The following is a 16,304-nucleotide window of genomic DNA, read 5'->3' on the forward strand; positions in this document are numbered from 1 at the left end:
GGTTCTTCACCAAGTAAATTATAGGAACAGAATAAGAGGAGAGAGGAAATCTGCACATTAAATAGGCATATCATAGATTAAGATGGATGATAGTGAATTGTTATGTCTAAGAATGCACACATGGACAGTAAAACTTTAAAAGCAATTGCTATCAAAACCAGGGTAATAATTTCTTACAGTGGAGAGGGCTATGAATGGAGTGGGGCACATAGAAGGGGCTTCTAGAATGACAGACAAACTGTATTTCCTCATCAGAGTAATGGTTACAAGTGTACAAAATGGTAACTAGGTGTCCTATCTGCTCATTGCTCAAAACCCAAAATAAAGTTCCATGAACAGAAAACGGAAGCCACCATCATGGAGCAGCAGAGTCACTCAGGAATCCTCAGAAACTCGGGGTGAAAGAAGAGAGTAGGGAAGAGAGAGCTCTCAGGAGCCGACTTCTGAGATATTATTGTCTTTCAGGCATTTTCCCCTTCCACGTCCTTTCTACCACAGAAGGATGGAAAAGGATGTGGACTTCTAGAGAAGAAGTATACCAGGCCAGATAACAGGAAGGGAGTGGGTCTAGGGGCACTTGAGGAATCTATAAGTGTCTGTGCAGATAATCTCAAAAATGAGGTGGGGTTCCTTTTAAGACTGAAGAAGAGTTCCCCACATGGAACAGTGACGTTGTTGGTTGATCCTGGGAAAAGGGACCTGCGACCTCCTCTGTCAAAAGTGAAGAAGCATGGGATGTTAGGAAGACTACAAGATCATAATTCTCCAAAAGAAGATGTTGAAGCAATAGGAGCATCTCTATAAAGTATATAAATAGGTAAAATTAAAAGTTACTCATTCACAATCTGTTTCCACAGAGTACTGGTTGAAAGGAGGAGGAAGAAGGGGAGGCACTCTACAAAGTTCTTGCTCCTGGAGCTAACTCTCCAGAAAAAGAAATGCTACTCAGCAATGACCACCCTGAAAACATCTCAAGTTCATGCACCAAACAATTTGATCACACTCACAAATTAACTAAGCACTCACGAATTGTCATAAAGTGATTCTGTAACAAAGGAGAAAATTCCAAAAGTAAACGGGAGACCAAAAGATAGCTGAACTGTTTACAGCAGAGTAATGCATTTGGCTTAACAACAGGTTACAAAATTAATATCCTTGGTCACTGGCTTTGAGTGGATTTTCTACTTTTCTACTTTGAGTTCTTTTTTCAATAGCTCATCTCTTTTAAATCAGTCCTGCTGTTTTGGAACACTGAGAAGTGGGAACTATCTTAATGCTCAAAAAGAGGAGAGTAAATTCAGAAAATGAGCTAAGCACTCAGCGTCAGGTGGTACCATATAAATAATCTACAATATGCCAAGCATGTATTTATTCTGTTTCTTTCTTATAAAAGCAAGGCAAGCTCATTACCTAAGAATCAGAAATAATAAGTAAGCAAAATAATTTAAGGAATATCCATAATCCCTTCTACCCAGAGACAGACCACCTCTATTAATCCTTTGCCATTTATCCACCTAGACTCTTACAACATATAATCATTTTCCAAAACATGGAATGCATTCATATAGTATTTTATACCCTACTATAATTTATTTAAACCATTCAACTATTAAATATTTAGGTGTTCCAAACAATATCCTATTTTTTGAGGTGTACATAGTTACCAATTTTCACTAATAAAAATAGCTCCAAGAAGGAAAAAGTGAATATGTACTCAAATTTAAATGCAATAGTGAACAGGACTAAATATTTTAGGAATCATGCATTGTTATGCAAATTGTCCCATCACCCTCTGAATCATTACTTCATGCACAAGTTCACTGAAAAAACATATGTTGAATAGATGGACTTACTATGTGCTCAGTGTTTTGCTAGATGCTGAGAATGCAGTAAACAGATGTGGTCCATGTCCTCACAGAATTCAGGCAAGAAAAAAGGATATAGACATTTAGAAGCAAGGTTTTTTGGGGGAATACCGAGGATTTAACCCATGGGTGTTTAACCACTGAGCCACATCCCCAGCCCAGTTCTTTCTTTATTTCTTTGTATTTATTTATTCATTCATTTACTTATTTATTTAGAGACAGGTTCTCACTAAATTGCTTAAGTTGCTGAGGCTGTTCTTGAACTTGTGATCCTCCTGCCTCAGCTTCCTAAGCCACTGGGATTACAGTGAACATCATTGTACCCAGTGAGTTAGAAAAACTTTGGAACTATTAAATGGGCAATTCAGAGTTTTCCAAATTACTCACACTAGAAAAATCAGTGAGCAGGGATAAAAACTGGGAAGCCATCTATGGTGGTAACTCTACTATACTGTGGACCAAATTGCTTTTTGAAAAAAAAATCACTTCTCCAAGGATCACCTGGACTCTTAGTTCATTCTTTGATTTAATATATAAAATCAAGTTTTCATTCTTTTCCAAAACTGAATGCCCAAATACAAAAAACTCAATAACAGCTTCCACATATAAAGTTCATGATGATTAGATAATTACACATCTGTGGAGCTCCCTGCATAATAGGCAAAACTGGATTGCACCCAGTAGCATCAGAGTTAAGTGACTGTTACCCTGGCCTATCTTTTTACAAAGGCACATGGTGCAACCACTTTACAGTTACCTGCACAAACAATTTTCTGAACATAATAAGTCTATTTATGGAGAGCTTACTACCTGCCATATGTTCTGTGTATTCTTCCTGATCCTCACAATAACCCTAACCAATGGATATCTTCATTCCTACTTTACAGATTAAGAAACTGAAGCTCACAGAGATTAAATCACATATATGCAGGGATACACAGTCTGACCAGGCTGTGAGTCAGAGCATTTTCTTCTTCCTCCATTCCTATAGTTACCCTCAAGAGACCTATGGATCAAGGTGGGTCTGTCTGCTCCCAGGGCACTGCCTTGAAAATGGACCCATCCATCATGGTCTGAGAAGAACACAAATTAGAATCCTGCCCTGGGAGAAGAGCTGGTACACAGTGAGTCCCATGGGGTGTTACATATTTCCCTCAGAGATAAGCCACTTCTTGTTCTTAGCAACCAGAAGTCTCTACCCCAGGGGCAGAGCAGACATCCCTACCCTGGCAAGAGGGACAGTGAGCTGCTTCCACACACCTTCAAATAGTCATAGCCTTTCATGTCCTTCCCATCCTAAGAGAAGATTGTAGAAAGCTGCTGTCATGTCAGTGAGCCCAGAGTCACATCTCAGGGCCTTTCTAGCAGTCCTATCTGTAGAGGCAGGCAGAGAATGCTCTTCCAGATCACCTCTCCACATTCAACATCCTCAGCCCATCAGGGCCAGAGGTTGAATGCTAAGATGTCGACTCTCAAGTTAGACCCCTTGGTTGAACATTATCCTCTCCAAGCCTCAGTTTTAAGGGACATTACTCTCCCTCTCCTTGACTTGCAAATGAGGGTTAGATAAGAGAGAACAGGTAGCTCAGCAAAGCAAAGCAGGGCTCACATCCCAGGTAATGAGTTTTGCCCACAGTGGGTTCTCTTAAACATTTAAATGGTAGAAAAAAGGAATACAGAAAAGTGAAGACATCACAGAGAAAGAGACCTAGAGGCAGTGGGAAGAATTACAATCAAGAAATTTTGTTTCTAAATATCATGGTTTCAACTTTATTCCCACATACCAGTCTACAATTTTATAACAACATATGAAAGTCAGCCTTTCAACAGAAAATATTTCCGTTCCTTCCCATGAAAACTGAAAGTTTACTTCCTTTTTAAGAGTTTGCAACAAGAACCAAATCTATTTAGGCAGAATTATGTGGAGGGTGGTGGTATCATTTCAAAAAATAGGGGCAAATATTGGATCCAAAGAATTTTTTATTTGTAATAAAATTAACCTCAAATTGGGTGTAACTAATTGCATAGATTTTTCTTGGATGTATTATAGCAAGGTCATAAACTGTATCAAGCATGAAGCATGGATTAAGAATTCTTCATCTGCAGCTGGATTACTATGATATACTTCCATAACGTAGAGGTTGGTAATAGTCAACAGGAGAGTTTAAGATAAACATATCATTTAATGTACTCATCAAATGTCTCTTTGCATTATCTCATCATAAATCCTTGAAAATGTCCTAAGTCTGACAGATACATCCAGTACTTTTTAAAGATGTCATAGTAAGCTTTAGCACAATTAGGTGTTTTTAAACATTTTTTTTTTAACCTTATCGCTTGTTCAAGGATAACCAGACAGGAGGTGAATAAAGCCTTCTGATGCTCCAAGGAATTTAGATTTAAGGTGAAATGTCAAAATTCTCTATTCATTTACTGCAGCTATTGAAGTCACTTTAAACTACAGAGAGATCTGGTCTAGTGAGCACTTTTTGCCTCAGCATTCATTTTTAAAATATAAGTTTAACTTTCTCAGAAGCAGGTATCTGTCACCTTTGACACAATTTCCAATGCTCTATCCCACTTGAATCATTCCAAGTAGTAGTCATTGTTACAAACTTAAGAGGCATCTCTCCCAGGTAGGGTCCTTGCTTTTTCATTGTTCCTCTAGAGGGACTTCTATGTTTGGGAACTTTGTGGGAGTCACAGTATGACCTCCTGGAACTAGTCCTGCTTGTTTTAAGCCCACTCATAAAAGCTCCCCTTGGGGGCTGGTTTGGATAAAGCCCTGGAACCAATAAAGGTGCAGAGTTTCCCTGTCTCTCTCTGCTTGCCTCTCTGACCTCCGTGTGTGGCCTTCTTGCATATTGTGTCATTGAAGCTACCCTTGCAATTCTATCACCCACCCACACAGGTGGGCCTGCAGAAGATGCTACTATCTGGGCCTCTGGTGGCTTCTGGGGACAGTAGCTGCGTGCTGAGTTCATAACAAATTTCAATGAGTTTCTTTCTTTCTTTCAAGGACACGTGCTTGATTTGGGAAGAGTTGGTACTTATTTTTAAATATTTCTATCACATTTCTAAAGACCATGTGGTATTAAAATAGAAATTAAAGTTAAAACGAGCAAAACACAGCGGGGTAAGGTGGTCAGACACAACTGCCCTGCCCATCCTTGCTTCACATAAAAAAGGCTGCCATATAATTTTGGGAGTTTATATTTTAAACCAACAATTTAATCTTAATCAGTTCTCAAAAAGTCAAATGTCTTAAATCATAGTATGGACCTACAGCAGAAAGACAAAAGTAATAGTGTGACAAAAATTTCCAGCTATTTAAAGTGCTATTTTTGTTTGTTTGTGTTCTCTAGTGACAACAATAACAATGTCATTTTATTTCCTCAGCTTTTTATTTATTTTATTTTATTTTATTTTTTTTTTGTACTAGGTATTGAACAAAGGGGTGTTTTACCATTGAGCTACATCTCTATCCCTTTTTATTTTTTATTTTGAGACTGGGTCTTGCTAAGATGTCATGCTGGCCTCAAATTGTGATGGTTCTACCTCAGCCTGGAATTACAGGCATGAATCACTGCTCAGGGAGCAAAGCAACTTTAAAAAAAGTGTTTTTAAAAGAGTATCATTGGAGCAATTATGTTGGGAACTCACTTTGGGACAATAATAAGAAAGAATGGAATGTTTCTTTCAGTACTATGATTCTTGTCTTGCCAATTACTGAACAAAATACCCAACTCTGAAAATGACTGATCCACAGGGAACTCTGGTGAAGTTACCTGATGTACCTGTTGAGAAGAAGCCCGAGGGGGAGTTTTAACTCCAAAGAGGCTTCATTAAGCCATGCTCAGTACAATCCAGAAGGGTTCTGATACAAAGAGGAGTTATTCCTGGCAGAGTGCTCCTTCTAAAAGGTCAACAAGTAACTAGTTAAGAGAGAAAACCTAAATAACAACCGCAGTGACCTTTCAAAGAAGGGGTAAATACCTGGGGATAAAACCAAGTCAAGGGGGTCTCTCTGAAATTGTCAGCAAAGATTCAAATGTGTATTAATTGGTGAATTTTGATGGGAGCAGGGTTCAAAATATTTCATCACAACTTCAAAGCAATCTGAAAACCTTCCTCTGAAAAAAGTTTGGTAATCATTATTTTAAAGAAATAGAACTAAATGACGCCCAAGTTATAGAGTCATTTTCAGACATTCTGCTGCAAAATGTCTTATGTTAAGTAACTAAGGTCCCAGTTTTCCAATCAATAGAATATTATTAGGGCAACACTCAATGAACTCAAAGTTGGTTCTTTTAACACCTTTACGAAGTAGTGGGGTGGAGGTAGGAGGACTGGCTGTTCTTGTCCCATAGTAGTAGTAGCAAAATTATCTTTCCTTCAGGGAAAGTATTTCCCCACCCTGGTTAAGGATACCCGCAGCAGCGCGCCAAACAGTGAAACTTCAATACGCGTTTAGCAAACCCCATTCTGCCCCAGGCGCGATTCTCTGTACTTTGCAAAAGTTAACTCCGTTGACTTTAAATGTAATTCTAAAAGGTCCAGAAGAGGGTGCAAACATGCACAAAAAATGGGGACTTCCCACCCATCCAGCCGTTCTAAGAGGCAAAAACCGGGCTCCGAGTGCCCAGGTCAACAAGCACGGGGGAAATGAAAACCCAGAAATTAGGGCGGTTAAGGACAAAAACGCACCCGCGCCTAAAAGGTCGTTACCGTCCACCCGGCCCTGGCTGTCCCAGTCGCAGCTCATCGCGGCTCCGGGTCCGGCACTCCCGGCTGCTGCTCGCTTTAGTCTGGGCGGCGGCTGCGGTTGCTGAGGCAGCGCCTCCTCCGGGACGCGCAGGTGCACCGGGCCGTCGAGGCGCAGGCCAGGGCCAGGGGAGGGACCAGGACAGGAGCGCTTGGCGCTGCTTTCACTTTGCCATCCGAGCCTCCAGTGCCAGCCTCCAGAGCCAGCGACTCTCTATTAATACTTGGAGCGCCGGGGCTGTGCCACCAGCTTGATGCAGAGTCAGGATTCCTCAGTCCTTGCCGGGAAGGAGGGGGCAACAGTCTGCAAGGGTGTGGATAAGTTTTCTGGACACCCGTGGAACGAGAACACCTCTACCAGCTCTTCTAGAGTAGGAACTGGGAAGGACAAGAGATTGAGCCTTGGCCTGGTGACTGTCCCAGAATCTAGCTTTTAGGAGTAATCACCTTGCAGGGTCTGATCTGGCCGGAGGAGCCCCAAGCTAAATATGATGATGCCTGCTCCAGGCCACCAGCTCAGGAGACCTATTTTAGGGGAGCTGCAGTGAACAGGATCTGCTACCCATTCATTCAGTATTGCCCTGACATTTAAGAGTTCTGCAACTGAATCCCTTTCCTGATCCTATTTCAGCCTTTTGCCTTTGCAAAATTCTAAGTTTGGAGAAGGGAATGGGGTGAGCATGTTATTACTGGACTGTAAAGAGCCAAAGGAGGTGATAAATTAGAATGGCTCAATGTTTTCCTTCTCTAAGGATTAAAATTTCCCCAACACTGTATTTGCACTTGCAAGTCCCCAGAAGTTTAGTTTCAGTCATGTTCCTTTTGTAAATTTAAGTTTGATCGGTGAGCACTACTTAGTCATTCCTCCAACAGATATTATGTTTAAATTCTCTTAGGGGCTTTTGACTGAGGCTATTGAAATGATAGGATCGATTAATGCCATTTCAAAGCACATTTATGACAAGTACATTATGGAACAGCATTTGTAATCTAGATCCCTGAACTAAAAAAAAAAAAATCCTGTTTTACTTTTGACAAAGCCTAGTATTATTTTTTGATGGTGAATTAATCACTTACTCTGGCAAGCGTAAAGTCCACAACATCAAAGAGAGTGCAGAGTTTTTCTCCCAAATAATTATTGATTATTTCTAATATATAGTTTCCTCAGGAATGTTGAAGTTAAATTTTAGAAAGGCGCTATAAATTTGAGATCTTCTTCTCATCTACTCTTTTGTATCAAGTTACACTGAATAAAGTATGGAAATCTAATAAAAAGGAGCATAATTAAAAATTGTAGGAGTTAACCTTTCACCACTCTATTAAAAATACTGAGTAGGGGTACACTCTGGAATGTTTTCAATTTTTTCTTTTAGCATTACAATAAGTGAACACCCTTCACTCCAGATCAGAATGGTGACCAATGTCAGCTGCTGTTAGTTTACATACTTCACTGTGTGAGACAAACCAGAGCTTGCCAGGGCTACCGTTGATTACAGAAAAGTCCATTTACAAACATGGACAAGGGCTTTCCTCTCTGCCACCTCCCACCTCCCTGCCAAGCAGAGCATATGCCATTCAAACTTCCTTAGACAGACAACCAGAACCTGCCCTGTGAGTTCCCCTCTTACTGAGTTATCTCAACTAACAAATTTATTCCTGTTTTTTTAAAAAAGCATCGTATTATATTCTTTCTTGCATTTATTCTTCAGTGACTGCATTCTTTCCCTGTGCCAGGCACTAAGGATTTGAAGAAAAATTCCATCCTCAGAGTTAAAAGGGACAGGCTTAGGACCAGCTTACCTTCCTCAGATGTTTTATGTTCTGTGAAAGATATGGGGGTCTTGAGCCTTAGAGAGAGACTGGCTAATTCTACATAGGGAATTTAAAAAAATGCTTCTAACTTAAAGTGGAAAGTGTGAAATATTTAGGAAATTTCATGAATAAGAGCGGACAACATATATTGTGATCTAGGAGCTCTGCCAAGTGCTTTTCGTATATTCCCTCTTGTAATCCTTATAAGAACAGGATTTACTACTGTCCACATTTTACAGATGGGCAAACTGAAGCTCCAAAGTCACTTGCTGAAGAACACAGAGGTGAAGAGTTTCAGGACTATGATCTGAATGGACTCCATATTTATGAAGCCTGTGCCCTGTCTCTATACCACATTGCACCCATTAGCAAATGCTCTTTCCCCAATCTTTGTGGTAAGACATTCTCACCAAACCTTTCAAAGAAAAATGTGTTCTTTGAACAACAAAAGCGGCCAGTTGGTGTTATAGTAAACCAGATTACATCAGGAAGTCACAATTCTCCACCAAGGAGATTCTACTTTCTGTAAAAAGATAGGACACACAAATGACCCTTAAGGAAGAGCCAGGCCAGACTTCAGGGAGAGCAGCGTTCGTTAATTCATAAATTAATTCAACATTGGTTGATCACCTACTATATTACACACACTTTTTCTGGAAACTTATTTCATCCCAGTAACAGATTTCTCTAATAATGTTCTAAGGGATTAGAATTTTTCAAGAAGAGAAGGAAAAAGTGTTTCTCCATGCAGAACTGACCACTGGAGTAATTTACTTGAAATTAAGAAATGTGCATTTACTGGACAGTAAGTGAAAGAGATGAAAGAAGATCATGAGCTTGCATTCCCATGAGGACATTTCTACTATTCATACTGATCAAGAAGGCACGAAGATTGTATGAGTCTGAAAATTATATTGGCAAGCTCAGCATATAGGCAAAAAAATCAGTGATTAAGAATCCAGTCTTTGAGGTCTGATGAACACCATGTTCAAATATTCTTCACCTGGGAAATGTGGCAATAGAGAAGCTTCCCCAGAGAGGAGGAATGTGAAGAGGTTAGACGGAAAGAAAGCCCTGGTCTCAGGCTGGGTTTGAATCCCATTGGAAAATTACCAAAATTACACTGAATCTGACTTCCTTAATCCTAAGTGGAAAATAAAAATTATACCTAACTTGTGGGCTTACTGTAGAGAACAGATGAAACAAATTTTAGCACAGTGCCTATAGAACATTTACTGTTGGGAATTAGCATAAAAAAGTAATAATTGGGCCAGGGTTTGAAAAATTTAAAAAAAAATTGGTCTGTTTATGAGATTGGGAAAATGAGGTACAATACTGGTTTCCCAGACAGAGGCAAAGTGTTGATATGGACAAAATCATGATATCTAGGGTGCTGTTTCCTAGAGAGGGTTAAGTGAGGAGATGGATATCCAGAGATGAGGGTGGTCCAGGGATCAGTGCCTAGGGCCTCAAGGACTTCAAGACCATGCTTAGAACTTAGACTTTCTCCTATAGGTATTGGAAGACCTACTCAAGAGAAAGATGGTGGTACTAGGGAAAATGACTGGAAGGCAGGGGAGTGGGGAGGGTAAGACCCAGAAGAGGAGACCAGCCATTGTAATAATTCAGGTTAAAGATGGCAAGTTATCAGGGAAATGCACATCAAAACTACCTTGAGATTCCATCTCACCCCAGCCAGAATGAGTATTATAAAAATCAAAAACAAATGCTGGCAAGGCTATGGAGAAAAGGGAACCCTACACATTGCTGGTGGGAATGTAAACTAGTACAGGCACTATGGAAAACAGTAATGGTGGTTCCTCAAAACCCTAAAAATGTAGCTGAGTGCAGTGGCACAGGTCTGTAATCCCAGCAGCTTGGGAGGCTGAGGCAGGAGGATAGAGAATTCAAAGCCAGCCTCAGCCAAAGTGAGGTGCTAAACAACTCAGTGAGACCCTGTCTCTAAATAAAATACAAAATAGGGCTGAAAAAAACTAAATGGTCAGGTGCCCCTGAGTTCAATCCCCAGTACCCCACCTAAAAATCAAAGACAAAAAAAATTAAAAATAGAACTGTAATATGATGCAGCTATACCACTCCTGAGTGTATACCCAAAGGAAATGAAATCAGCATAGAAAAGAGACACCTGTATACCCATGTTTATTGTGGAGTTATTCATAATAGTCTTGTTATGGAATCAACGTAGGTCCCCTCAACGGACAGATGGATAAAGAAAATGTGGTTTATATGCATTATGAAGTATCATTTAGTTATAAAGAAGAAAGAAACCATGTCATTTCAGGAAAAATGGTGGGAACTGGAGGACAGACTCAGAAAGTAAAATAAACCAGACTCAGAAAGACAAGTAGTGCTTATTTTCTCTCATATGTGGAAACAAAACAAAAGAAAAGATAACTCTAAGGTAGAAGAAGAACTTTCAGGGAAGGGGAAGGAGATCAAAGGGCAGGAAGAGAGGGCAACACCAGATATCAGGGAAGGTGGAGAGGATTCAAACACTGGATATGCATGTGTGGAAAGTCACAGTGAAACCCATTTATTTGTACAATTAATATGAGTTCACATTTGTAATGATAATTTAAAAGATAGCAAGGAGAGTAAAACCAGAGAGGAAAAAAAAAAAAAAAAACAGAAGAAAGCATGGAAGAGCTGTTTGTGAGCAGGGCCTCTGTCTGCCTTTTCCACTGCTGAAGCCCCCAAACCCAGAACAGGAGGAGGCCCTGCAGAAGGAGGTGCTATATGAATGCATCTGCAGGACTTGGAGCTGGATTCAGAAACAATGGCCAGATGCCAAATGGGGTATCCCTCCTCTTTGTGGTTTTCAGAGTTCTCCCATCATTGGGGTCACACAAGCCACCACTACACATATAGATTTCCTAGCAGTCTCCTGCCCATTTCCTCAGTCTTGAGAAGAACTTTGAAATTTCTATTTTCAAAAAGAAATATTGACTAGTGGTGAAAAATAAAAACAGTGATTAATGTGGTAAAACCTGCCAAGTTGATTAAAATATTGCTACTCAAGAAGGACGACAGTGTTGGGCAGGTCAGCGAGGTGCCATAGGGCAATCAGAGGGTATTTACACTTGTATTCTAGACGTCTTTTAGTATGGTAGTACTAGTGTCTAAATGTTTATGTTAATAATAACACAAGCCTTTCTGAAAATTCTTACCACTAAAGTTACACCTTGGGCCTAATCAGAAAGGAAGTAGCAAAATCTCTGGGACGTGACTTCTCAAGAGTATGGTCTGCAGTCCAGTGCTCATCTGGGAAGTGCTCATAACTGACGCAAGAAAGATAAGGATACAATTCAGGGTTATCATTTAGACAGTGTCACAGTAGAACAATCTATGTACTATTGACATCTTGGACCCCATGATGGCAGTGGAGCCACCCTGTGCATTGTGGGATGTGTAGCTGCATCCCCACCGTCTACCACTAGGTGCCAGTAGCACCTCCTCCCAGTTTTGACAACACAAATTCTTTCCAGTTGACAACAACAACAACAACAAAATCTCCATTTATTGCTAAAGGCCCCCCAAGACAAAACAATCCCAGTTGAGAGCCACTGCTTTATAGCATTATGACAGAGTAATTTTTAGCCTGTTGACACCAATGGTGCAAAAATTAAATTGGGCTTGTGTTTTGTGTGTCTTTTTATTTCACTTTTTTAGTAATTTATTATATTATACTTACTACTACTCAGATTGAAATGAGCAATCCCTTCCCCACATACAGCTTGAAACCTTGATATAGGTCACTACTGAAATAGAGAAGTTGTCCTTAGGAGAAGGGATCCAGCATTGAGCTGTATCCATAATCCCTCTGCCATAATGACCCAACATTACAAGATGAATTTTGGAGAAGTTACCTGCTTTTTATGTTTCTCCTTGTATAGCCCATGAGAGAAAATCTTAAACATTGTCATCACTGCTGTAAAGATAGATGAAGCCAGAACTAGATACTCCATTATGGTGTGAGAGTTCTTTGATTCCAAGAAGAGATGAAAATTTGATAGGTAATGTGTAGGCCATCCTGGAGGCAAACCCTAAAAGACTTTTTTTTTTTTTTTAATGACAGAAAGGCCTATGTCAGATGTTACAAACTGGCTAGTCACAGGTTGAATTTTATCTACAGACAGGTTTTATTGAGCTCTCACATTTACCTTCAAATATTCAATTGCTAATCTATTTCTCCTAAAAATCCCCATTCCCAGACACTCTTTCAGAATCAGAATCTTTTGGTGACACTAGGCCCAACTTCTCTGAATGCATCAATTGAATAAAACTAAAAAGTAGCCACTGTCCTCAGCTCTCTCCAGCAGTACCCTGACACACCCACCTCCTGACCCATTCAGGATTATGAGTTGGCAGACCCTAGGCTAAGCCTACAGAGCAAATATTTGGATGGCTGGAGAAACAGAGAGGACCAAGGATTTGATAGGGTAAGATAGGGCCACAGACACTACAGGCCCATGGGAGGGCAGCTCAGAGACTCAAATGCTTATAGTAACTAACATTTGAGTCTCTTGACCTTTGGAGGGAGGTGGGCTCTATAGATTACCTACAAAATGATCAGACACCAGATCATCCTGGTTGTCCATTAGAAGTTGAGCCAGGGAAATGGTCTTCCTGGGCAACAATGACCGCCCCCATCCAACTCCTCACTCACTAGCTAGTGGATAGGATCCTCTCCCATCACTAATCATTTGGTCTTACAATTCTCAAGGGGCCCCTAAATTCCACTGCCAGAGAATACCTAACCAACCTCAGAGACTCTCAAACCAAACTTAACAGACCTTAGGAAAGTAAGTGACAGTGAAATCTAGGAAACACTTGTTGTCAGTGAGAGAATCATTCAGTGAAGAGGCACCATGTACAGGTGGCAAGGTCCCAAAGACGGATCAGACATGAGTCTTTCTGGCCTTGTGATGCTCTGAGCTGGGGATGGAGACAGTGGTGTAAAAAGAGAATTAAGGGACTCGGGTTGAGGCTCAGTGGTAGAGCACTTTCCTTGCACGTGTGAGGCCCTGGGTTGGATGCTCAGCACTGCATATAAATAAACAAATAAAACAAAGGTATTGTGTCCGTCTACAACTAAAAATATTTTTAAAGAGAGAGAGAGAGAGAGAGAGAGAGAGAGAGAGAGAGAGAGAGAAATTAAGAAATGTTGGATGTGTGCCAGTTCGGAGGGTGAGCTGAACACAGGAGCAGACAAAGCATGGGGAGCACAGTGGTCTGCTTGGAGAAATCAGGGCTTTCAGGAGGAGATGGAATTGCTAAGAGTAGGTGAGGCTGACTACGTGAAGACAAGTTAAAAGAAAGAATTATAACAGATGAATCTCTTGTGCAAGTAGAGATGGCTGGAAGTACACAGGCACCAGCCGCAGTGTAGTGTGGCAAGAACAGGGAGCAAGTGAACAGAGTGCCTGGGACTTGAGAGGGTTTGGGATCAAGTTGTATCTTACAGTCAAAGTAATGAGATTTGAGCTTGCAAGTTTACTGCAGACTCAACAGTATTATCAGCTTTGTTTGTTTGGGGGCAAAAAAAATCTGGTGGCAAATGAAAGAGAATAGGCAAGAACTGAAGTTAGACCAGTTTTTTTTCCTTTTCTTTTCCTTTTTTTTTTTTTTTTTTTTTTTTGTACCAAGGATTGAACCCAGGAGTGATTAACCACTGAGGCACATCCCTAGCCCATTTTATTTTTTGTTTTGAGACAGGCCTCACTGAGTTTCCTAAGGCCTCGCTAAGTTGCTAAGGCTGGCTTTGAACTTGTGATCCTCCTGCCGCAGCCTCCCAAACCACTGGGATGACAGGGGTGAGCCACTGAGTCTGGCCAGACAACCAGTTCTGAGGCTGTTTGCAAACCTGAACAAGAGCTGTGACAATAGTGTGACTCTAGGGAGGCATTTTCAATTTACATTAAACGCGGGGGAGATAAGACAGAGGAGCTGAGCAGCTCTCTGATTTGGGGAGACTGGGTACATAATGAAACTGTCAACAGAGATTGAAAAATAAACAGCAAAAAGCATGTTTGGGGAGAGACATAGATAATGAGTTGTTTAAGGCAAGTTTGAAACAACTGTGGGAACTTCAAAAAGATTTATCCAACGTAAGTTATTGAAGTTCCAAAGAGCAAGAGATTTCATAAATGATTGATGAAGCCATGGGAAAGGCTAAAGTTGCCAGAAGGAGAACAGGAAGACCCAGGCTAAAACCTTAGGGAACCTGTGCATTTAAGGGACTAACAGAGGAGGATCCAGGAAAAGGTGGGGGGGGGGGGACAACTGGAGAAATAGAAAAGACTAGAACAACAGAAGCCAATGGAGAGTGGAAGTTCCCCAAACCCTGATATGTTCCTCCAAGGAAAATATACATGAGATTCTCTAATTAAGAGGCCACTGATGACCTTGGCTAAAGCCACATCGAGATGGTGATGACCAGAAGTTAGAATAGTAAAGGGCTGGTGAGAAGTGATCTCAGGGTCTGTGAGAGTACAAATAGCAAAGGTGGCCTATTGATTATAAGAGTCGCATGTGTAAGTTAAGGCAAGAGTCAGGCCACAGTTGTGGCATTTCAGATTTGTGTTAGTTTTTAGACTGGAGAAGTCTTGAACATATTTGTAGGGAGAGGGAAGAGCCTAGGGAAAAGAGAGAGGCTGAAAATTCCAGATGCTGTTCTAAGTAAAGCTGTTTTTTTTTGCCTGGGAATGAGGAAGAGTCCACAGGCCGGCTTTGAGAAGGGTGATAGAAGGGAGGTTGACCTGAAGAGCTGTCCTGAGGGAAACCTAGCACTTCTCAAGGCTTGGACAGGTGGAGCACAAGAGCCCTCCCTCTGATGCTGACTAAGCTCAGCAGGCTCCAGGGCCTCCCCAGGACCCATAAAATAATTATATCTAGGAGGTCAATTCCAGGACCTGCACTTCTAACCAGGCTTGAACCAGAAGGCTGCCATGTGAGAAGGCTGTGGAGAAAGCGTGAGGAGACTGACTTCTCAATCTACATTCCCTGAGTTCAATTCTCATCTCTGCCCACTAACCAGGTCTATGAGTTTGGGAAAATTCATTAAATTTCTCTATGCCTCATTTCCCTGTTCTGAAAAAAAAAAAAAAATGGAGGTGATATTGCCTCCTCCAAGGGTGAGTGGTGAATGAATCCGCCCAGGGAGGAGAATTCCTAGTACACGGTAAATACACAATTCGTGTGGACACATTATTTTTATTCCACGCCCTTTTCCATAATGGTTCTCAATTTATGGAATGCTCACAAATTACTTGGAGAAATGTACTAAAATTCCAATTCCACTGCTGAAAACCCAGAGATTCTGATGGGGTTGGTCTGAGGTAGGGCCCCAAATTCTGCATTTTACACAAGCCCATTCTCTGGAAAGGTAATTTTGGTGTGGATGAGCACTGGACCACACTTTCAGAACCAATGTTCTGTAGGTTGAAACCTCCAGGGTGGCTGTGCCCTTCTTCCCAGCTCCACTTCCATGCGGTCTGGTTAGGATAGCCCTGATGCTTCTTGAGGAAAATTCACAGTGAGGACAGAATGGGCTGCCAGCTGGAACTAATGTAGAATTTTAAAACAATGTTTGCTCTTAAATTTTGACTCTGAAAGTACTTTCACCCCAATTCCTCATTTTTCTGCCTTAATTGCTACTGCTGTTTTATTTGAAATGGGGAGGGAACAAGTTGAAAAGAGACGTGTGTACGTGTGTGTGTGTGTGTGTGTGTATGTGTGTGTAGGAACTAACTTTCAGAGATGTGCAACAATTTTTTCTGGTATATTTATAGCAGAGTCAGTACCATGTGTGCTGGTTTTAAACCTGACATTACAAAAAACAAG

General features: G+C 40.9%; 1 protein-coding gene across 5 annotated transcripts in view; it reads right to left on the reverse strand.

The window, feature by feature from the left end:
* Gadl1 (glutamate decarboxylase like 1) overlaps nt 1-16,304 on the reverse strand; it is a 455,087-nt gene that overhangs the window by 166,826 nt on the left and 271,957 nt on the right. Inside the window, exons 1-2 of one of the 5 annotated variants that reach the window (XM_076868738.1) lie at nt 5,654-5,689; nt 1,854-1,911 (exon numbers count right to left, since the gene is read on the reverse strand). The exons of 1 other annotated variant lie outside the window; for it this stretch is intronic. Coding sequence is in view for 2 of the 4 variants with exons in the window: in XM_076868711.1 (XP_076724826.1) it covers nt 6,573-6,630 (58 nt within the window). In the remaining 2 variants the exon portion in view is untranslated. Of the gene's footprint in view, nt 1-1,853; nt 1,914-5,653; nt 5,690-6,572; nt 6,709-16,304 lie in introns of those variants that run through there. 3 more of the 5 variants (XM_076868717.1, XM_076868711.1, XM_076868747.1) reach the window with 3 other exon arrangements.

The sequence above is a fragment of the Callospermophilus lateralis genome, chromosome 1 (genome assembly GCF_048772815.1).
Source record: "Callospermophilus lateralis isolate mCalLat2 chromosome 1, mCalLat2.hap1, whole genome shotgun sequence".
Lineage (NCBI taxonomy): Eukaryota > Metazoa > Chordata > Mammalia > Rodentia > Sciuridae > Callospermophilus > Callospermophilus lateralis.